Raw genomic sequence first — 23257 nt, 5'->3', positions numbered from 1 at the left:
TTCACTCAAGAGATAATGTTCCATGGCATTATCAAATTTAAATGATACAAGGTTTTTATAGCTTATTCTGCTATTAAGTGACATGTCTTTCTCCAGTGACTCTGGGGTGTCTCATTAACTTCAGCAGAGATGTACAGCGCAGCTGAGGGAAAAGTTCTCTGTAAATATTTTACATGAACTTTATTGAACGTAGTTTGGGTTTTCTTCTAAAGAACTGAGACTGACTTCAATAGATTTCCCTGGGAAAATAATGAACTATTTGGGCAATTCTCAAAAACAATGTTTTTCACTTTTTTTCTTATTAAAGATGCCTTAGACACATCATACATATTTAACATATGCAGGTCAGTATGGACTGTACCATGAGTTCCATAGACACGGCAAGCTGAAACTAGTTTTGTTAGTGGTTTCAGAAAAGGGAAGATAAATATATAAAATGAATCTGCTTTGTAGTGAAGGTACTTGAAGTCTTATCGAGACTTTCAAGCAGTGAAAAGATAGAAGGTGGGCTGTTTCCTGTTTTATACTCCTTAGGAAAGAAGTAGCCTGCTTACCATCATAATGTTGTTTGCTTTGCATTCTATATGTAAAATGGTGAACAGGTAAAATATCACTCAAGAAATGATACAGCCTTTTTTTCTTTTTTCCTCCTGGGATGAAGTCATCTTTCACTTTAAAGTGATTGGTTTCAATCTGCATGGCTTTTGTCAAAATACATAAAGGTCACTGCTATCTTTTGATTCTTCTGTGGCTCTTAAGTGCTTGTGAGAAAGGAATTCTTGGCTTGGCTCCATTTCCAAAAAGAGAGATGCTAACAAGCACTGATGGGTGCAATACGGAAGCTAACAACTACACAGATCTGGAAACAGCACACTTGGCTGCTGCTATGTTTTCTTCTTGGCAATGCTCAAGACTACTTTGCAGGCAAGCTAAGAGAAATGTGCTAAATCCCAAGTCTGCTCTAGTGTCTCAATAGACAAGGATTCTACTAGTTGTGAGTCCCATACCTACATCTTTGCTGACTTTTTAATAATATCAGTGACAATGTGTTTCAATTCTGCACACTCACCATCTTCAAATTGTTTCACCCTTCTCAGAAATCTGGTATTTGCTCATCTATGGTTTTTATTTAAAAGACTTTACATGTGATGTGGAATATTGTTTGGTTAAGCCCTCAAATAGACATGTCAGGGATACTCTTCAAAATATAAAGTAGTACTTCTACATATTTTTTGAATCTACAGAGTTTCTCTCTCAATACTTTGTCTCCTGTACCCAGTGTGCCTCACAGCTACTTCAGTGTATTGCTGAAGCACAGTTTTGTTTTAAGAAGGAATACAATTACCTTCAGTTATTCTTAAAATGTCTTATTGTCTTGCCTGGCCTTATATTGTGCAATTCACATTTTGCATTGACCTCTTCTGCTGATGCAGATTGGTCAATTCCCTCAACCTCCAACACTTTAAAATCATATCTCAGGGAACTCAGATATTTATCCATGTCTTATCTGTGACAGATTTCATGTTAATTTTACTGGGCTCTGATTTTGTCTTTCTGTGGTGACAGCATAGACCATGTCATGGAATGAGCAAGGACATTCTAATGCCTGAACTGTACAAAAGCCAAAGTTTGCATGATCACAGTTTATTTAGGATGAGGACTTAATTAAATATCTGCCATGTATTTTTGTATTTAGCACTAATATCACTGTGCATTTGGAAGATGCAATAGTAATTTTGAGGGCAAGCAATAGGGTTCCTTTTTTATATGGTATACCATAGCAATTGTGCAAAAACTGAACAATAGTTTTAAAATATTTACAAAACATTGTGGAAGTGTGGCTAGAGGTACTACATTTAGGGCTTCAATCAATTTTAAACTTGAAGCAAAGATTCATCTACCTTGTTTTGTGTGAATAACAGCACTTATTCTTTCAGTACATAGTTTCCCCACAGTTTGCAGATGAACTAGTTAATTGACATAAAAGTTAACACATTTATTACCTATGCAGGTTCACTCTTTAAGTAACGTTGTTTAAATAGCATCAGTACAGGTTAGGGGCTGAGCTGCTGGAGAGGATCTCTGCAGAGAGGGATCTGGGTGTCCTGGTGGGCAGCAGGTTGGCCATGAGCCAGCAGTGTGCCCTTGTGGCCAAGGTTAGTGGTATCCCAGGGTACATTAAAAAGCACATGGCCAGCAGGTCAAGGAAAGTGATCCTCCCTCTCCCTCCAAGGTGAGACTACATATGGATTTTTGAATTATACATTATTTTGAGTGAGTACTGATATGGAAATATCCATTCTAAAAGTGTGAGCAACGGGCCACCTTCATACAAGTAGAAATAAGTGCTCTCGCTTTGGACCTGAGGGAAATCTATGTATGACTTGTATGTGACTGACCTACTTTGCTTAGAAGCCTACCTGGCCTCCTTGCCTTTTAAGGAAAAGAGATGTCCTTTCATTATCTTCAGTTATCAGATCTATGTGTTCCAATATGAAATTACTCTCACAGAAAGATGATCTATTTTCCTGTTGTAAGGTTAGTTTGTCCAACTTCAGTTTACAATTACTGAAGTCTGATTTACCTTTCTTTGCAAGATTGAAAAGTTCTCAGGTTGGGTTTTGTTTGTTTGTTTGTTGCATATATATATATGCGCATCTCCCATAAGGACAGAAGCCATCTCTAAGCCATATTTTCTATGAAACCAGTCTTCAAAAATTCCATGCTCTTGAAATGTGAAGTGTCAAGGAATTCTTAGCACTGCTGTACGCAGCGGTAAAATCATTTTCTTGCTTCTACGTGTAGAAGAATCTACATATATATACGTGTTTATCTCTAAATAGATATGCTAAGGATTAAGTTGGATTTTTCCAGATGTCAGAGGGGAGGACTCACAGTGACATGCAAGGCTTTATAACAACACTGGATTTTGCTCAAGACAAGCTTATATGCCTGTATGACACTGCAAAGTAGACACAGTTCACCACTTCTAGTTCTTAAGATAATGCTTTTACAATTAGCTCAACTACAACTTCATGGCGCTGCACTGTTCTAGAAATCTCTGATTTTAGGACTTAGTTTTCCCTCTTTCAGGCATGATCTGTAATCTGTATTCCTGTATTCAGTATATATATCTGTATTCAGTTCACACAAATCGTTTTCAATGCCATTAAAACAGATTTCATGGGACTGAGACCACTAACAGAGTGGTTCAGAGTACACTGAAAGAGTGGCTAATTCCCTTTAGTATTTGCTATTTTACCATTCCTTATGCTACTCTGTTCTTTACAGAGAGGGTGATGAGGTCTTGCCCAGAGAGGCTGTGGATACTCGGTCTCTGGAGGTGCACAAGACCAGGTCAGATGGGGCCCTGGGCAACCTGGTCTAGTACCAGATCTGGAGATTGGTGGTCCTGCCTGTGGCAGTGGGGTTGGAACTTGATGATCCTTGGGATGCCTTCCAACCCAAGCCATTTTATGATTCTATGAAACTGGTTGTTTAAATATTGTGTAGCTTTGATAGAGTTAATCTTGAAGGTAATTTGGTTCTATCTAATTTGAGTAATCCTAGACATACTTCTAGCAGCAGTGATGCTCTGTGGGAATGCTATGGCAACATGAAAACGTTGGCTGTCTAGCAGGCTTAGTGCATCCTGTGCACGATCCGTGAATAAACAGAGGATTTTAGTTCCCAGGGTGTCAGTCTGGCACATTTCACAAACACTACATTCAGTTACCAAAAAAAGTCAGCCAGTCATACGGAGAAAGTGCTATAGTGAGTGAGTGATAAACTTCCTGCTGCTAACCCACGTACATACTAACTCTAAGGAGACAGAAATAAATCATGCATTACTTATTTCAGAGGGGAGATATGCTCTCCTTCAGATTTTTATTATTTTCATTCTTATCTGCTTTTCCTTGTTCATACTATTTTTTGTCTTGGCATCTCCTTGCTATTCTATGGGCATGTCAGTATGCTTTCTTTCTGTCAGATGTGTTTTCTCTCTAAACCAAAGACTGGAGATATGGTCAGTGAAACACCAGGTCTGAGCAAAAATAGAGCAAAGGGGATATTATTTTGGGGTTCAGTGCATAGAAACACATTTATAATGTTTATAATCTGCTGCAAATGAGAGCACAACAGTATTTTTGCATTTAGTTCTGTCATTCAGTGAATATAAGCTTTACATCCACCTATTGCTTTCCATCATCGTGTGTATCTTAAAAAAGGAAACGTGATGGAATTTATAGGATTGTGCTGCTTTTCCAGACAATATCTAAAATTAATGACATGGGAGAAGGCTGTTAACTGCAAGAGTTCAGGTTCCCTAGTCACAGAGTCCATACATGGTTGGAAAGTTTTTTCTGCCGAGGAGAGAAATTTGGGGGCAACTTCTAAACTTGACAGGAAGTTATTCCAATACTTTATCACATTCATGGTTAAAATGTTGAGAATCCAGTTCTTTTAGTTATTTGAGCTTGTAAAATCTCAAACTGTATTCACATATCAGTTTTGTTCCTCACTTCATAGATGTGAACATCCTTCTTGAATGGCATATACAGGTAGAACTGAACTCACTGTTCAAAATAAGCAGTATCTGAGCTCTCTATCACCCAGAAAAGAAATTTGCGGTTTATCAAATATAGCTCCATAAAAAATATCAGTTCCACTCTCAGTAACAGTAAAAAAAAGCCAATTATCTGTTAGGAATTCTTAGGAGAGAGATGCGTAATTAAATGAAAAATATCCTGTCACTTCTGTGTAAGTAACTCAAGTGGGTAAGCATGGACTACTTTTCAGTACGGAACAGAAACAACCTAAAGAAGACACTGGAAGTCTCAAACTCCAAAACCCTTAACAACACAGATGAGGTGGACAGCACTGTTCGATGTCTTTTGCAAATCACCAACTTTAGTCTTGAAACTCATATGAACCAGGTTTAACACTAACCAAAGGAAATGACTCTTCATCTAAGAAGGAATAGATGAGTGAACCTCCTTGCTAAGGAAAAGGCAAGAAATAAGTTTACATAGGCTCAGGAGAAATTGAGACAAGTAATCTATGCCCACTGCAGAGACAACAAGCTAACTGCACCCTCTGCCACAATGCATGCCAGCATTTTGACATTTGATCCCTTCCTCGTTCTTCAGATTCTTATTTAAACCTTATCTGAAAACATTTAAATTCCACATCCTGTCTTAAGACCATATTTTTCTAGATTTTACATATATTTTTTTTGTTGTTCTCATTTTTACTTAAAACCTCTGGATAAATTTTGACATATAAAACTAATGTTATGATAGAAACAATATAATTATAATGAATGCCAAATGTCTGAATTAGAATGAACTGACATTCAGTATAAAGAGTCTTAAAGATTAATGAAGCTTAAGGAAAGAAGCTGCAAGTTTTAAAACTGATTATGAAAGAGTAAACTGTATGTACAAAGGTGGCTTAAGTTCAAGATGCCATAGATACAGAGTGCTCACCAGGGAAAGTATTGTCTTGTTGAACAAAAAATGAAAACTCAACTCCGCACAAGGTTAAAGATTGTATTTTAATCACGGACTGAAACATCATGATTTACAAAACTGATGGTTAGATTTAAAACCAACCACGTACATCTTTCTGTGGGAATACTCCCCCTACACCCTAGCAGACTAGGGGTTTCAGTGAAGAACAGAGCTGTTCATGTTTGCCTTTGGGACTGAACGGTGATTTCCAGGATGATGACTGATGCTGCAAGAATTCACCTTAGATGCTTGCCAATATATTTCATTTACTCAGCTGGAAGTGGCTTCTTCTAGGGAGCTCTGCTGGATTCATCAGAAATCCCAACCATCTTGCAGCTTTCTGTCCAGAGCCTTCTTTGCAGCTCCTCATCATATGCTACGTCAGCTGATTTTGTCCTTTCCTCATTGTAAAGGTAACAGCCGCCAACTCCTTCCATCTCAGGTGATACTGCTGCATAGATGGTTGTAGAGGCTCCTTCTTCTGGAGTCTGCAGAACAAACAACAAAAAACAAATTCAGGAGAGGTACAAGACTTTTGTTTTGCCATAGGGTCTTACCAGTGACAATTAGTTTCCCTCGTTTTTCAACATAACCTCAAGCTGGTAATGATGAGAATGCCATCTATCAAACCAGCAGAGTACAGGTTCATTTTTGCCATAGCACTATTTTGTTATAGCTTAAATCCACAGAACAGGTACATGAAAACTGGTCTATTTTTTCAAGACCTCGTCAGATGCAGCACACAAAATTACTGAGTTTTCACAGTTAGAGCGAATAAACCCTAAAAGCAAACACAAATATTAAAATCCAAGTGCAATTACTCATTCTTTTCAAGGAAGAAAAGGCCTGTACTCTGCCTTAAGAAGATGAACACTGTGCTGTATGCACAATATGTTCACTACAACAGTATGACATGAGCAAAGTATGGTAAAAACCACAATAGCAATTTAAGCTTCGCCAGTTCAATCCAAGCAGGCAGGTAAACCAGGGAATTACATTTTATACAGAGCATAATTAGAGTTCTGCAGTGTCATAAAGTAAAATAGTGAAAGATTTATGATGTCTGATATAGCATAAGTATTAAATGAACATTATCAAACAAATAGCTGAGAGTGATAACTCCTTTCATCCCAAGGATATGTAAAACATTCCTTCCCATTCTGTGCTCAGAAGGATGATGTAGCTTATCAGTGAATTGATTTCAATGGCATTTATTTTCCTTCAGTGGAGAACATATTTACAACACATTTGATGTGTTTTGTTTTTATAAATCATACCGTTATGATCAGTGTCTGCTAGATAATACGGTGTCATTTTACAATCCTTGCAATATCATTCTATGAGTCATTAATAGTACCAGTGCTGTTTGTTGCTTTGTCTGCTGCACCTGACAGGATGTCTTTACGTGAAGAACTCACTTGATGAATGAGACAGTATTGAATAGGTTACTCAGTGACTAATTAAAAAAAAAAAAAGATCATTTGAAGCTTTTTGTGACAAAGTTCAGATAATTTTAAGAGGAAACAACCCATCTGTTTTCTCACTGCACACTAAATAGAGCACAGTTTTTCAGTAATCATTAGTTTATATGATGCATCTGGCATTTGGCCTCATTTACAGTTAAATCAGAGCCATGTCAAACAACACAGTAAGGCAAGGTTGCCCAAATGGAGACCTCCCTGGATGCCACTGGGGCACAGCACCCCCAGCACCTCTGAGGAAAACAAGTTCCCTGCACGAAGAGAGGTACATCATTACCCAAAATGTGAACTGCTGAAGAAGAAACTAACTCTGTTGAGGCACTTCCATGCCCAGAGCCACACTCTGTTTCAATACACATGTCCCACGGGTTACATGCCAAGCCCTGTCCAAAGGTGTTTGAGCTGAAGGAAAAACTACTGATGCCAACAGGCTGCTAAGAAATATTAAACCACCATACGTTCCTTCAGAGGCATATAACAGACAGTTTAGTTTCTACTATCAATTATCACACAAACAGAGTATCTCCCATTTCAAATACCATCTAATGAAATAAAATGATGAATCATTCTATGATTCTATGATCATCTATCCAGAGGTCTATTCTCTCAGCAAAATATCAGTCGGTATGTTACGAAAACAGTATGTTAGGTCCAGGTGACTTCTGAAGTATTTTTTTTTTGAGAAGAATGCTATATTGTGAAATTCCATCTAGAGAAACTGAACATTTACAAAGTGCTTCTTTATCTCAGTTTAGTACTCTGTTGCTACTACTTCACTCTTCTTTATTATATGGAAAATAGTGCTATTCACATCCAGCAGATTATTTAAACAACATAAAGTTATATGCATGCATACATCTTTTTAGGGTTAGGATGTCTCTAAAAAGTGGCTTCTGCGTGTTGACAAAAACATACACTGGCTACTATCATAATCAGTTACGGTGAGATATAAAATATCTTAATATTGTAAAGAAGAAGAGCAAAGGTGAATATAAGCATTCTTACTTTATTTCATTTATTCTAGATGACAGAAAAAACCCCAAAGTTTGTAACGTTCTGCTGTGCTTTAATTAAAAATCCAGTGACACAGATAAACCATTATTTCATGCAATGGTTCACTGGACATTATGTTCCTGACTTCAACAGCTCTCCAGCACAAACAAGTATAAATGTCAATGTCAATGACTTGCAAATTTTAATGACAGCAGCTCATAACCAAGATGCTTTAAAAAAAAATTGTGAATGTCTGTGGGCAGAATTCTGTGATTATGGTATTATAAGCAGAGTGTCATCTATATGTATCTTCCCATAGTGTCAGAAATACCATGTGCCCTTACTAATTCACTGGAAAGGGTCTCACAGGTTTTTCAAGACATATAAAGATTTTAATTTTCTTTGTATGTCAGGTAAGTTTTCCACCAAAAGGTTAAGTAAAGATTATACGTGCATTGAAAGTCTGTCGTTGGTTTTGTTCATGCAGCTGTAGTAGATATTTACCAAACTATTTTGTACTGCAAATTCTTTCTTATTCTTCAATATAAAGAAAATACAGAGGAGTCTCAGATGATGCTGGGTCCTCAGCACAAGTAAGACATAGAGCTGTTGGTGCGTGTCCAGAGGAGGGCCATGGAGATGATCAGAGGGATGGAGAAGCATTCCTGTGAAGACAGGCTGACGGACTTGGGCTTGTTCAACTTGGAGAAGAGAAAGCTCCAAGCAGACCTAATTGCAGCCTTCCAGTACTTAAAGGTATCTTATAAACACAACAGAGACCAACTTTTTATATGGGGAGATAGTGATAGGTAGGACAAGGGGGATCACTTTTAAACTAAAAGAGATTGGATTAGATTGGATATTAGGAGAAAATTTTTCACACATAGTATGGTGAGGCAGTGGCACAGGCTGTCCAGAGAAACTGTGGTGCCCCATCCCTGGAGGCATTCAAGGCCGGGTTGGACAGACAACCTGAGCTGGTAGGGGGCAGCCCTACCCATGGCAGGGGACTCCCCTTCCAACCCAAGATATTTTAAGATTCTATGGAATATCAAATGTGCTTACATGGACACTGCAAACAGTCTTATAAGCATAGTGATATCATCACCATCCATTAAGGTCAGTTTATGCAAGTTTTCACAAGATTTGTTTTTCATCCTGTGCACCATATCCATTATGCTGAGTATGAGGTCCAGTGCAAACTTTCAATTTACAGGGTATACAGGTACTGTTCTGGGAACCTTCTACCAGCTGTTGCTGACAGTAATTATCTAAACACATAGGGGAAAACATACTACAATATATCAAGTAATTAGTGCATACTAATTTAAGTTAGAGGAAAACAATATTTCCAGTACAAAGGGGAACAGAATTGCATATGTATGATTAATTAATTGTCTTATCCCATTTTTGGAGTGCTCAATTAATGATGAAAAATTTAATGTTAACTTACTTGAAGACCTCTCTGCTGTTTTGGCATCCTTTTTATTTTAATAAAGGTAAAAAGGAAGTGGTAAAAAGGAATGGCCAGAAGTGCCCCGGACATTTTGCTGCGTGGATGACCTATCTGTTTTCAGAGGCTGGAAGTGTAACTTCACACTACCTATGTACAGCCAAGTGTTAGATCTAGTGCACACCTACACGACAACAGCAACAAACAGAGACACACAGGTACATGCACAGGTCCTGCCTTTTTATGGGTTCCTGAGAAACTCATGGGAAGAAAGAAATGTGGAACAATGTACAGCTACTGTAGCATTTCATGTGTATCCAGACAGGGAGCAGAATTAGTTGTTCCAGCAGTGGAAACACTACTCTTAGTTGCCAACTCTTCTGGGAACCTCATAGGTTTTATTTTATGTGATATCTCAGTAAAAGATGAACTATAAAGCTCTTGAAAAGAAAATGGAAACACAAGCAAGAGACTAGAAACACATCTAACCTATGCTTAGGTACCTTCTAGAACAGAGAACATCTGATGGAAGGCTAGAGAAATTGCCCGCTACTGGTTGAACACTATAACCTATGAAATCCAGGATGTTTGCTATGATGCCCTACACAGACAGGAAAGAGTTCCTATCTTTGTGACTATGAAGTATTACTAAAATTTTAATTTTAAAATTACTAAAATCCTTTACTTTTCTCAAAGTTGCTCGTTCTGGGGATGTTTTTGCAATGTTGGCATTTTGCTGACTTGCCTCTGCACTGAAAAGCTGAACATACACCTCATCAGATGGATCATCTGGGATCATGGAGCACTACTACCAATACACATAGTGGGGCTTATCAACAGGAAGGAGAACATGAAATTACTGCTACTTAGCTTAAAAAAGTCATTTACCTACTTGCTGGCAGTTAATGGTGGGGTGAGATCCACTCATCTTTAATGCATCATTTGACTCTCAAGAATTAAGGCAAAGCACAACATGGAATAGTTAGAAAATATTAAAAAATGGGAAAGCTGGGATAGTGTTCCCACACAAAGAAACAGTGAAAAACAAATTTTGTTCCAGGTAGCACTGATTACCAGGATCTGTGAATTAGCCAATCAATGCAAGAAGAGATTACTTAAGGATGCAAGACTGGGGGGTGAAATAACAAAAGTTGCTCTAATGTCACAGGGTATGGACTAAGCACTCTTAACACACTTCTTGTAACTTTGGCAGTGTCTAAATCTCCTAAAGCAATACCTGCTTTGGAAATTTAAGCAAAAACTAATCAGCTAAAATGTATCATCTGAAACATGGAGTACTGAAAACAAAGAGTAGAATGGAAATCATTACAAGGGTGCAAGGTGTGCTCAGCAATCTTTGGTAAATAATGTGTAACAGCTGGATGTAGGTCCTGTGGCCAGGATCAACTGTCAGATCTCCAGGAGGTCAATGCCACCAAAAGTCTGCAGCACAGCTTTTGAGAGCTCTCTGCTGTCACTAGATGTCCTGGTTGCCATCTGTGTTCTTTCTTCCTATTCTTTCCTACATAGCTCACTATTATTCCATTTCTATCTGATTTCTGCCTTGATTATAGACCCACAAGAGATAAAGACGTTTTATAGAATATATGGCTCTCCCTGGAGAGTCTGCCAGCACCATCAAATTAATTTCTCCCCGGACCATAACTTGCAAATTCATGCCATAATAAAACTCTCTAGATTTCATCTTTAAAAAAGACAGCAACTACAAACAGAAATGGCAAGGGTAAAACGTAAAGCCTTTCTCCTGTCAGTGCTGTGGCTATATAGTAATCATTTTGAAACATGGATATTAATATATAACAGAAAGTGAAACACTGATGAATTAAGAACACAAAGCAGTTTTCAAACAAACAACAACAACAAAATAAAAGCTGAAGGAGCTTTTATAATATAAATAATTCATACATTTTCTGGGAAAGAGAGAAGCTTTTCTCTGAGCACCCTAGTATGAGCTGCTATAAAGAAAAGAAGCAGAGATGCCTGGCAAATAGACGCAAGAGTATCAAATCCTGAATCTCTCATTTTCTTCCTATTGAACCCAATTTTCCTGGAAAGATATTTCCAAAAAATCCAGATACACTGAGGGACTCAGAAGGCCCTCCTCTTCTTCGCATCAGACCCAAGGTAGGTGGCTGAGAGGCCAAGAGACAACGTAGCCCATGGAAGAAAGAAACCCTCTTGGTTGGACTGGGGTCACACTGCTGGGGTCAGCCTTTGGACCTAAGAAACAAGCAGGGATGCAGGCTTGAATGCTCGATTTCCAGTGAATCTTTTGATGGCGTCATCGGTGGAAGGTCTCACTTTGTTTTTGTATCAGGGCAATGCTTTCCGAGAAATCTGCTTTGCTGGAAAATTGCCAAGCAGCTCTGCTCTGAAGCCCTGGGATGGCTCTTCTGTCAGACTCAAAGCACGAGCAAAGGTTTACTGAGGACAACAGCAGCTGCAGCCCTGAGCCCGCCTCTTCCAATGCAGCTGCTCCAGACTGAGCAGGACCTCGCGTGTCACCTCAAGTAGCATCAGATGCTTATGCTATAAGGCAGCATAACAAAGCCCTTGTTGGCTGGCCAGCTTTCCGGGCTCTACTGAAAGAAATCTACACTGGCTGCAAATATCAGCTTCAACACCGAATTCACTTGCAGATGCCTAAATGAACAAAAATAAATTTAGAGGTCTTAATTTCAAATGGAATCTCTCTAACCTACAAGTGCAACATTGCCCCAGTGATTTTGAGTGAGCGTTTTTTGATTTACACCTTGCGTTTTCTAAGCCACTGGAATGAAGAACTAGAAGAACAATGTTTAATTTTAAGCAGTTTTCAAGCCAGAAGCAAGAACTCAACTTTACATAACTGCAGGGAGTTGAAATTTCAGGTCAAAGTCATTAATCATAACTGAATCCTTTGTTCACTTTGTCAAGTGCACTGAGGAAGCTTACTCCACCTGCATGTTGATTTCTAAGCTCATTTTGCAACAGACAGCAAGGTCTTCAAAGTCAGAAATGAGAAAGCACCAAAGCCACTCAAGTTACATTACACTTGTTACTTTCCTGAGCTCGGTAATAGCAAGCAAAGTTTGACAAATAGGACCCTGTTGCCCCAGGCACTGTGTGAGTATCCAGCAGAGACAGCCACTTGCTGGAAAGAAGTCAGGCAACAGCAGGAGGAAAGAGCCAGGAGACTTCACAAAATGCTGAAGATGCTTCTGGGGGTGTGGCACTCCATCTGGAATTACCTACTGACGAGGATGGGCTTAAATCACTCTGAATTATCCTGGGTACGTTTACATCATCTGACATTTTCTGCAATATCCCTATGAACAGACAGCCAGAGTGATCTACTGGTCAGGACAAATCTTACTCTAGACTGGAGATGGTTTCTTTGTTTAACACCAGTTCTACAGCCATTACAGCATCATGTGAGCAATTCAATATAATCTTCTTCATTCCTAAATGCAGACTGATCTATCATTAACTAAGAATGCTTCATTACAGCTTAGTATTCATGCTAGGAAAAAAGCTAAGGAACCATCTTGTTATTTTTTATCAGCTATGCAAGGCTTTAGTTCTGCTGGGTTTTGAACTATTACTATCTGAGAAATATAAATTAGAATGTAAGACTACTCCTCCCTCCAACAACTCTCTTACAGAAGCAAGCTCTTTGATAGGTAGTGGCCTCATTTAATAACATGCAACCAATTTCTTTTAGTTGGAAACACAATTTAAATATGAATCAAGATGTAAATATATCAAAATTAAAGAGGACGTACAACAACAAACAACCATGAAGACTGTAGAGCTTTCATTCCCTAATGCATTATTTCATACCAGCACATGGGTCATCTTCAGTTTGTTGAATTCTTACAAAAGAGGCCAGCTTTTGGGGAACATAGAAAAGCACTCAAAAGTGTTTGCTTATATTTGAAATGGCAGCTGCCTTTTTAATCAGATGTTGGCAGTGGAAGACACAACTTCAGATGCTGAAGATGATGGTCCTGGGAGCGTACACTTTTGAAAAACTTATTTTCATACCCAAATGCTAATGCAAAGTAAGTGTCTTGGATTTTGCAGAAAACAAATCTTTTAAGCACGGGAATAGGCTCCCCAGGGAGGTGGCTGAGTCACCATCCCTGAATGTGTTTAAAATCCATTTGGATGTGGTGCTCAGGGACATGATTTAGCAGAGGCTTGTTGGAGTCAGGGTAGTATGGTGAGGTCGTGGTTGGACTCAATGATCTTTAAGGTCTTTTCCATCCTGAGCAATTCTATGATCATATGATTCTACACATGGCTACTTCTGACATGTAGGCCCCTACCTTTACCTTAAATCTTTCACCTTCTGTTTAATTTTTGACGAGTCACTCTGCCCTTCTATGAAAATGGAAGCTGACACTTTTATCATCGACTTTACAAGTTTTTTTTTTTTTTAAATCAGGATTGCTAATTTTATTTTTACTGCTTATGAGCACTCTGGACAGAAGTGAATGGAACTCCTGAATCTTTAAAAGAACCACAACACAGAAATTCTTTACAAGCTGTGATGAGATCAAAAAGCTTAAGACTGTACAAAGCACAGATGGAATGAGATAAACCCAAATTAAACAGACTAATGTCTGTTTCACAGGCTCTGGTCTGTAGAAGGGATACAGAACAGCCCTGTGCCCAGTGCAGTTATAGAAGTCAAGTATTTCCCAGGGCTCCTGCTGGCACTGAGGTTGTGGTGAGAAGGTGCAAATTCCTTCCTGGATAAGCACAACAGGGAATATTTCTCCACATGTCCTGTCCTCATCCTGGATCGCAGCCATCACTTCCCTTCTGCTTTTACTGATTCCTTTCTGCAGGACTGATGTGAGATATTCCTGCAAGAACCTGTTCTGGCTGAAGGAAAAAGTTTCAAGCAGATATCCAAATGCCATTTAGAATCACAGAATCACCAAGGCTGGAAAAGACCTCTGAGATCATCCAGTCCAACCATCCACCTATCACTAATACTTCCCATGATAACATGTCTCTCAATACAAGATCTACACGTTTCTCGAAATGTTTTTTTTAGCACTGTTCATGCTCCAACTGGTCTGAGTTTCAATTTTACAATATTTCTTAAGTTAGGAAATAGAATAGAAAGGGAAGAAATCTAAACTGGAAGACAAACAAATGTGGGGAAGAAAGGGATTTTGTTCTGCAAACAAATGTTTCCTATAATTCCAGTTGCTGTCAACTTCAGCATTTAATCTGGAACAATAAACTGAAAAAAATATAATCAAGGGAGTTATTTGTTACAAACAAGGAAAACAGGAAGAGTTGACTTATCTTCTACAGAAATGTTACAATATAAATAAGAGAGAGTGGCTCATATTTTCTTTCTGACACAAACAGAATACAGAATCAATAAATAATTACAGATTATACATCCTGTGTTTTGATGAAAAATATGAACCCAGTAAGTTCAAGATATTCCTGTTTAAGTAATAAAACCCTTTAAAAAATGACAGTTATCTTCATTTTAATTGCACTCATCTTTCACCTGATAGAGCTTGTAAAATAAAGAATTACTCATCTCATAAACAAAACTAGCATTTCCTATTTTCTATCAGAACAGAATGCGTGAAATCACAGATATATTCTGAGGCCATACAATTATGGAGATGTCTACATAGCTCATCCTCCTTTTGGTTACCCAAGAGAAGTACTAAATTTAAAGGCGAAAACTATATTCAGTTGCAAATCAGCATAACATAAAGCTTACTAACCCACCAGAGTCAACCTGCTTTCAACAAACTAAAAAAGCAAACGCAAAGGAAGACTGAATTTGATTATTCAAATCAAGCCTCTTGGTGTGTGTGAGTGAAGGTGGATGTAAGCTCTGCAACATAAGTGGCTTTGTTTAAATCAGTCCACCCGAGGCTCTTTATTGTGCACTAAGGAACCTGCCAATGGTTGGAAATGTGAAGTGCCCAAAAACTGTGTATAACTTCAGACATGCAAATAGTGCTATTGATTTCAGTGAGATTAGTCATGTTTCTAAAATTACGTCAAACCAGATTTGAGGCATCTCATCTTTTGCCGTGGAGCTAAATGGAGAAAATATGCAAATTCTCAGTTACCTAAGGTCTGAAATGGAATCAGAAAGCTTCCATCTTGAAAACAGTTCCTTGTGAGCTTGAATCCATCACATTTAATTGGCTAAACAATCTGAAAGAAGGGAAAATTGTTGTATCGCAGAGGAAGATGTTAGCCTTGGGAGCCTTTGTATAAATTTACAAATTGGAAAAAAGAGAAAAAAAAGCAGTTCTTGCCAATGGAATAAATAAAGGGAAGCAAGGAAGTGGGATGTCCTGAAGGCTGCTTATTACTAACAAGTAGGAAGACTCAGACTTTTACTATCCAGTAAGGTTGTTCATTTTAATATCCAGATTTATTTCTAAGATATTTGGTAAATCACTGTTAAAGTAGCACATGGAGCCATTACTTTATGAAAAGCTTGGGGTTTTGGTACTGGATTGACTAAGGGCAGAGGCAGCTTATGGCCTGAGATACCGCAAAATAACCCAGAGACTTTTACGTTTGTGGAATTATCAATAGCCAGAGTAACGTGGTGAGAATTAACCTTTTTGTTTTATTAAGAGCTCCAGGAGAGTTTCTATTGTGCTTTTATTTACAGGTCTTACTATGAGGTTAGAGCAGTTGTTTAGAGTGGGAAACAAATACTGCCAGGTTCTCTGGTTCAATAAATACACTCTACAGACTCATCTGGTGTTGAAGTACTTTGCTTTGTTTAGGGAGCTCATACTGAATTCTTTGGTCTTTTAGCTGCACGTGCAAGTTTGCCTTGCGATTCCAATCGAAGAGCTGTCCCTGCCCGTGCTCGGTGATGCGCTGCAAACGGCAATGTTGCAGATTATGAAACTTGTTTTCTGGGAAAATTTCCAGTGGAATTAATGCAGAAACCTGCTGGGGTTTACTCGCAGCTTTTAACTCCCTGAAATAAAGGCTGAGGTCTGAGCAGAGACTTGGCTGCCAGCACAGACTGACAGAGCTGGGTAGCCCTGCCCCAGTCCTCTTGCACTTCCCGCGGCTTGCTTAAAATTCTGCTCTTCCCCTGCAAGTCTGCACAGCTCTGAAGCTGTCTATTGTTATTAAATACGTGCTCTGCTGTGGAATCGAGTTGTTCCAGCCGAGACCAGGGCTCTGATTCCCGGGTGGTATGCAAAACACATCTGCAGTCTAAACTTCCACCCATTTCTCCACCAGCCCTTCCACCATGCTCTGCGAAGGCCTGGCTGCTCCAGCCACAGCACGACGCATGCAAGGCTGCAGGGCTGGTGGCAGTGTGTGGTGGCAGAGTATGGGGACCACCTGCACATGCCAGCATCTCTCTGAGTTGCTGCCCTTCCTGAGGTGTGAGAGGCCCAGCCTGCCTTGCTCTTCAAGCTGACTGTGGGCTGCTGTGACTGCTGCTCAGTCCCTGAGCTCGGTAACAGAGCCACGATGGAGGAGCAACAGTTTTCCAGGCAACAAGGATACTTTTTATATAAAAATAATCTCAACTCTTAAAAATAACCTAAACACTTGGTCTTCAGCAATTGTACAAACTCCTTAGTGGCCAAAACATAACTGACCTTTACTTTCAAATCCATGCTCAATAAAAGAGGATTACAGTTGTTTGTGAACTTTGCAAAGTCTGTACCATGGCTGGGGGCAGGGGAAAACTTAATTTATATTTGTCTAATCCCTAATAGCTGCTGACAGCCTGTGCGAAACAAATAGTTTTAATTATTTTCTCCTTGCTGAATCTCAGGACTCTTCATTTAACCAAAAAAATAAAATGGCATATTAACCACCAATAAGATTAAAAGGAGAGTCATATAGTAGGAAAAACAGGAAATTGCAGTAACACCAAACAGTGACAAATATGTCCACTTCATTGCAGCACTGTCCTCAAAGAGCAGAACGTTTATAACCTCCCCATCAAAACAAATAAGAAAAACAAAACACCATCAGCAAAAAAAGCACCCTTAATGACTTTTGTGTTTATTCCGCGATCTATTCCTACTGAAAATGTCAATGTGGTCTGTGCAATAACTGTAAAATAAAAAATAATAAAGACCCCTTTCAGTTATTAATGAGCAATGTACGAAGCTTATGCAGTGGTATAAAATAAGTGTTACTTATTTTTATTGTATCCACTGACTCTTGAAAATGACCACAGAGCTAATTGATAGGTAGTGGCTGTATCTGAAAAGTCACGCTCTGTTTTGAGGGAAAAATGACTCCAATTCACAAATAATTATTGACACCCCAGAAGGTGTCAATAGGAAGAAGTTTTTCACACAGAGGGTGGTGACACACTGGAACAGGTTGCCCAAGGAGGCTGTGGATGCCCCATCCCTGGAGGCATTCAAGGCCAGGCTGGATGTGGCTCTGGGCAGCCTGGTCTGGTGGTTGGCGACCCTGCACATAGCAGGGGGTTGTAAACTCAGTGATCATTGTGGTCCTTTTCAACCCAGGCCATTCTATGATTTTATGACCATGCAGCCCATGAATCAATGCCCACAAGAAAACTTCACCTTATTCAATATTAATTAAAACAGTAACATCTGCTTTTGTTCCTTTGTCCCAGCATATTTTTTCACGCCCCTCTGTGAATGTACTAAGGGCTCGCTCTCTCTTACCTAAGAGATTTGCCAGCCACAACATGTTTAATTCCTTACCTCCTGTCGGCCTGCAATATCCCTCCAGGTCTTCAGATGAGTGAAGTCCCCCTGGTTCCATTTTCAGTAAATACTGGGGTGCTGCTCAGTCCATAAGGGACAGCATTTTGCACTTGCTCCTTAGACACAGAAAAGAGCACTAGGACTCACAGGGAAGGGGAGAAGACAGCTTCCCAGTGTTCTCAGTCTCCTACTTTTTGGGTCAAGGGTGGTTGGTTTATAGACTCACATGACATACCTTTAGTTTTAAGTAAGTTTGCTCCCTCCAGAACAAGCGTCTACTCTTTATTTAGAAAATGAACAGCTCCACACTTGCCATTAGAGCTGCTCCAACATCTGACAGCAGTTACAAGCAGTGTCTTATTTGAGGGAGACTTTCAAAGGAACACAGCCAGCTGCAACTAGAAAGCACCAGGCTTGGGCAGTCTACTAACCCTTCTGCAGGAGAATATGTCAATATTTTTTAATCACTAATGTAATAAAATGGAGAAAAATAGTTTTGGTTTTTTTTTTTTTCTCCAAAATTGCTCAAATTGTGGAAAAAACCACAACCTGTAAAACCAACCAACCAAAGAAATCAATCTATAACCACAGTAAGAAAATAGCGCTGAGGAACACATTCTTACAGAAAATGTTTCTCTAAGCAAAAACAGATTGCTAGCCTTCGTATGTTCTTTACCTCCTTCTCTGAACATGCTTTTCCTTTCAGGAAAGCTCACTCAGTTTGTTATTACTTTTATTCAGGTGAATATGAGAAATTACAAAAAGGAGGCTGAATACTTTCTCAACACTCAACTCAGCTGCAAGTAATGCAGAGCTTCTCTCACTCGCAGAGTTCACTACTGTGTAGAAAAGGAAATAAAATCTAAAAACACTTCTCTGTCCCGCTGTAACTGCCTCTCTAAAATACATCCTGATGTAATTACTTAAAAACTACAAAGAGAGACGGAAGCTCAATGAAATGGGAATGAGAATATAACCCAGATTATATATATATATATGTATAAAATATCTATGTTAATATATATATTAAGTTTGTATATATATATATATATATATGAACTTAAAAAATGTACTTATGGTGTGAGGAGCAGAAAAGCTGCTATCCCAAAGCTTACGAACAGAGAGCACTGCAGTGCCCACCCCCAGGTTACAATTTTAATTTTAAGAAAAGGTTACAGTCATCGATCATGTTCCACGTGTTGTCAGAAACCCCAGCCTTGCCTATTTTATCACTAAGAAGCCGTATTGAAGAGGTTCTTCAAGCGCCTGCAATGGAGGCTAACTGATTGCTCACCAGCTGCACCCCAGCTCTGTCCTTTCTTCCAATTCAAAAGTGTATTAACAGAGGATAATTGCAGGGGCTCTCATCCATAATATACACTGACAACAATAAATTGCAGATCATATGCAGTGGGTAAAATGCAGTACTAAAAATATTCTGTGTTTTGTATTTTATGCAAGAAATTAATCTATATTTTCTTATAATTACTAGGTATTGCAGGCAGTTGACATGGTTGAAATTAAGAGTGAAAGAATATTATTTAAAACTACATGATAATATCTGTATAACGTGCAAAGTTATGATGTTACATTTTTGTTTAGTACACAATTTAAAAATAATAATTTATTAATATACTTTTGTAAATGATAAGGTTCTATATTTGAAGGCAACTGATATTTTAACAAAGCAATTATCTGGTCTCCAAAGATTTTAGTAAAGAGACTCCAAAAATGAAAGCTATGCCAGGCTCTCACAATCTTGGTATATTTGTTTTTCTGCCATGAAGGCAGTATGTAACTGTAATAAGAAAATACCTGCAAAAACCTGTTAATATCCACCATCAGATGTTTTACAGAAAGAGGTACTGGTAATGAAATAAGGAAAAAAACCCAAAAAGTTCATATGCGCTTGCTTTACAGAAATACCTTTCACCTACCACACATAAAAATGAGCTTTTAATGCAAGAAAGACATTTGCATAAGGAAGTGCCTCTTGATAGAAATGATCCAGGAATGAGGTGTTCTTTACCAGAGAAACTATGCACTGTTTGCTAATCCTTGAAGTGGCAAAAAACCATAATCGCAATGGCATGATTCACTGGCAGACATTTCCATCATAAACATAAAAGAAACTCTGCAGGCTGCTGACAGCAATGAAAAGTGAAAGAGAGATTACTGAAACATAGCTAAATTTAGGATAGTTTAAGAGACCTATGTTTCAGTTCACCACACCATTTATTTCTTGACAGTTCAGATTTTTTGTATAATCCAAAAGATTTATTTTTAAAGCTAGGCATCCAGATCAGAGGGCAAAGGTTTAACTCAGTAATTTGGAGCATTAACAAGTTTTAGCTCTCATAATGCATCCATGATCAGCAGTTTGCAGCTGGACTGTTGATGTCATTTGAAGAAATGGGCTCCAGCCCTGAGCCCAGCTTTCCCTGTCTAAACTAGCATATCAGGGTTTTAAAAGTCAATAAAAACTAAAAACAAGTCAGCTCCTTTTTTTTCCAAATTTTTAAATGCACAGTCTAACTTTTCCATGAGAAAAACTATGGCAAGTAGTAGAGAAAACACCAGTGCAGGTGAGGCAGATTTGCCATTACCAAAAAGGGACGTAATAATTCCTCTTTCTTCCCCTCCAACAAAATCCCAAGCAAAGCTCTCTGCTCAGGCTGTTTTATGAATGCAACTCCTTGGCATGAAAACCCTGCTGCCTATTGCCAGTTGGAGCTCCTCACCTGACTTCCAGCTGGGATACAAGCCATCCCGAAGTTCTTTATCTCTCAGGGTCTTTAGGTGCAGACCACACAGCCAGGAAGGCACAAGACGATGGCCTTGATCAGCTGGCAGAAACACAGGGAAGCCATGGCCTCTCCAGAAATGTTACCCATTACCTGCTGCCACCCCAGCAGAGATTAACACAGTAACTATGCCAACTATCTCTACTGTTCTGTTTTCACTTTGGATAGGCTAATTTATTTTTCAACAGTACACACTACTTTCTTGACCAGAACAATAAAGAACCTACCCATCAGGGAGAGCATGGGACAGATTGCAAATCACATGTGCTGGTGCTGCTTCTGAGCACTGGAGGTGCTTTGCATGCAGTTCTCCTGGCTCCTCTGAGTAAACTGCTGTGTAGTGACCAGGACATGACAAATCCAGTTACCTTGGTGAAAACATTTTATATTTTCTCCCTTTTTCAACAAGCTGGAAACAGATGACTCACCAGCAATCTGTCTTTGACCCAGTGCTGTGCAGAGTGAGTGGAAACTCTGATAAGAGAAGTTCTCCTGTCAGAAGTTCTACAGACAAGGCACTAAGTGTTGAATGCACATAAAATAGTATTAACAGAGCAACAGCATTTATAAAAACAAAAGACCATGTAAAACTCTCTGCTTTCTGACTTCCAGATACACTTTCTGAATGGATTTCAAGCAGTACCAGCTGAATCTAGCAGTATCAACATTTGAAGTACTTACTGCCTCTAGAGACCTGCAGGCCCTCTAAAGGGATTAAGGTTCAGTGAATCTGTGCCAGCCTTAATCCACTTCTCTATATAATAGGCAGATAAAACAGGACACACATGCCACAAGCCCAAACCAAGCAGGAAATATAAAAGGCCAGCCCGAGATCAAGGAGAATCCCTAAGGAGCAGGAATGTACATTTGAAATACTTCACTAGGACAGTCCTCCATAAGGAGGATGTAAAGCCTGATCAGATAATCTCTGCTACAAGAACACACAACAAGAATGAGACCTGCATGCTTTTAGGTTTGGGCATCATTTACTTGTTTAGTGGTTCACTTGTGCAAAGCCACTGATGAAGTTCTCCCCCTCTACTCAGCTCTTGTGAGGCCCCATCTGGAGTACTGCATCCAGTCCTGGGGCCTCCACTAAAGGAAGGACGTGGATCTCTTGGAGTGGGTCCAGAGGAGGGCCACTAAGATGATCCAAGGGCTGGAGCACCTCTCCTGTGAGGAAAGGTTGAGGGAACTGGGATTGTTTAGCTTGGAGAAGAGAAGGCTCTGGGACATCTCATTGTGAGCTTCCAATACTTGAAGGCAGCGTATAAATAGGAGCGGGAATGGTTGTTTACAAGGATGGATAGTGACAGGACAAGGGGGAACAGTCCTAAACTGAGACAGGGAAGTGTGGGTTAGATATCAGGAGGAAGTTTTTCACTCAGAGGGTGGTGACACACAGGAACAGGTTGCCCAAGAAGGCTGTGGATGCCCCATCCCTGGAGGCATTCAAGGCCAGGCTGGATGTGGCTCTGGGCAGCCTGGTCTGGTGGTTGGTGACCCTGCATACAGCAGGGGGATTGAAACTAGATGACCATTGTGGTCCTTTTCAACCCAGGCCATTCTGTGATTCTATGATTCTATGAAGTACCAAAATTGTCCTGGAAGTCATCGACTTACATGCAAAGGAAAATGGGGATTATTTCACAACGGGGTTTTTTTCACTTTTCATGACTCATGAGAGTGGAGACAACTGAACGCCCCTCTGAGAAATGAACAAGTTAAATTCATAGGTTGGGTAGTCATAAAATTACCCTTTGCACCTGGGTGATGCACAACCTTGACAAAAAAAAATAAACGTGCTGCCCCATGGTGCCTTTTTTATGTTCATTCTTAGACCAACTCCACTTGTCAGAATCTTCGTAGTGTCTAATTTTGTTTTCAACACTGAGCTCCAAAAACAATGGCACAGCTTTTCTCTCTCTACATTTTTAATCATCTCAGGATAGTCTGAGACAAGTGGCAGACGTTTTGGAAGACTGCATTTTGCATCTCAAGAGCTTGGCAGGCAAAACTATTGAATAAGTCAGTCAGTGCTGCTCTCCATTCCCAGGATACATGCAGCCTCAGCGTGCTGCTGCCGGCTGCAGGAATACAGTTTTCTCAGTTTTACCCATTAAAATCCCCAACATCCCAAATATTTAACTGAGAACATAATCAGAATAAAATGAGTCACATGAACTGTATCTTGCAGTATGTCAGGGCTCTTTCTAAAAAAGCAAACACAAACGTTTAGAGATGGCAATTACAATTGCTGTCTTTACAAAATCTTTATTAAAGC

At 39.3% G+C, this 23257-nt stretch overlaps 1 protein-coding gene across 1 annotated transcript in view; it reads right to left on the bottom strand.

The window, feature by feature from the left end:
• Positions 1-5538: 5538 nt before the first annotated feature.
• The window catches only part of DHRSX (dehydrogenase/reductase X-linked), a 160969-nt gene continuing 143250 nt past the window's right edge, over positions 5539-23257 (bottom strand). Inside the window, exon 7 of the mRNA XM_048934489.1 lies at positions 5539-6001. Coding sequence (XP_048790446.1) covers positions 5804-6001 — 198 coding nt within the window. The 3' untranslated portion in view covers positions 5539-5803. The remainder of the gene's footprint in view (positions 6002-23257) is intronic.

The sequence above is a fragment of the Lagopus muta genome, chromosome 1 (genome assembly GCF_023343835.1).
Source record: "Lagopus muta isolate bLagMut1 chromosome 1, bLagMut1 primary, whole genome shotgun sequence".
In the NCBI taxonomy this organism is placed as follows: Eukaryota; Metazoa; Chordata; class Aves; order Galliformes; family Phasianidae; genus Lagopus; species Lagopus muta.
This window is presented reverse-complemented; position numbering and strand designations above follow the sequence as displayed.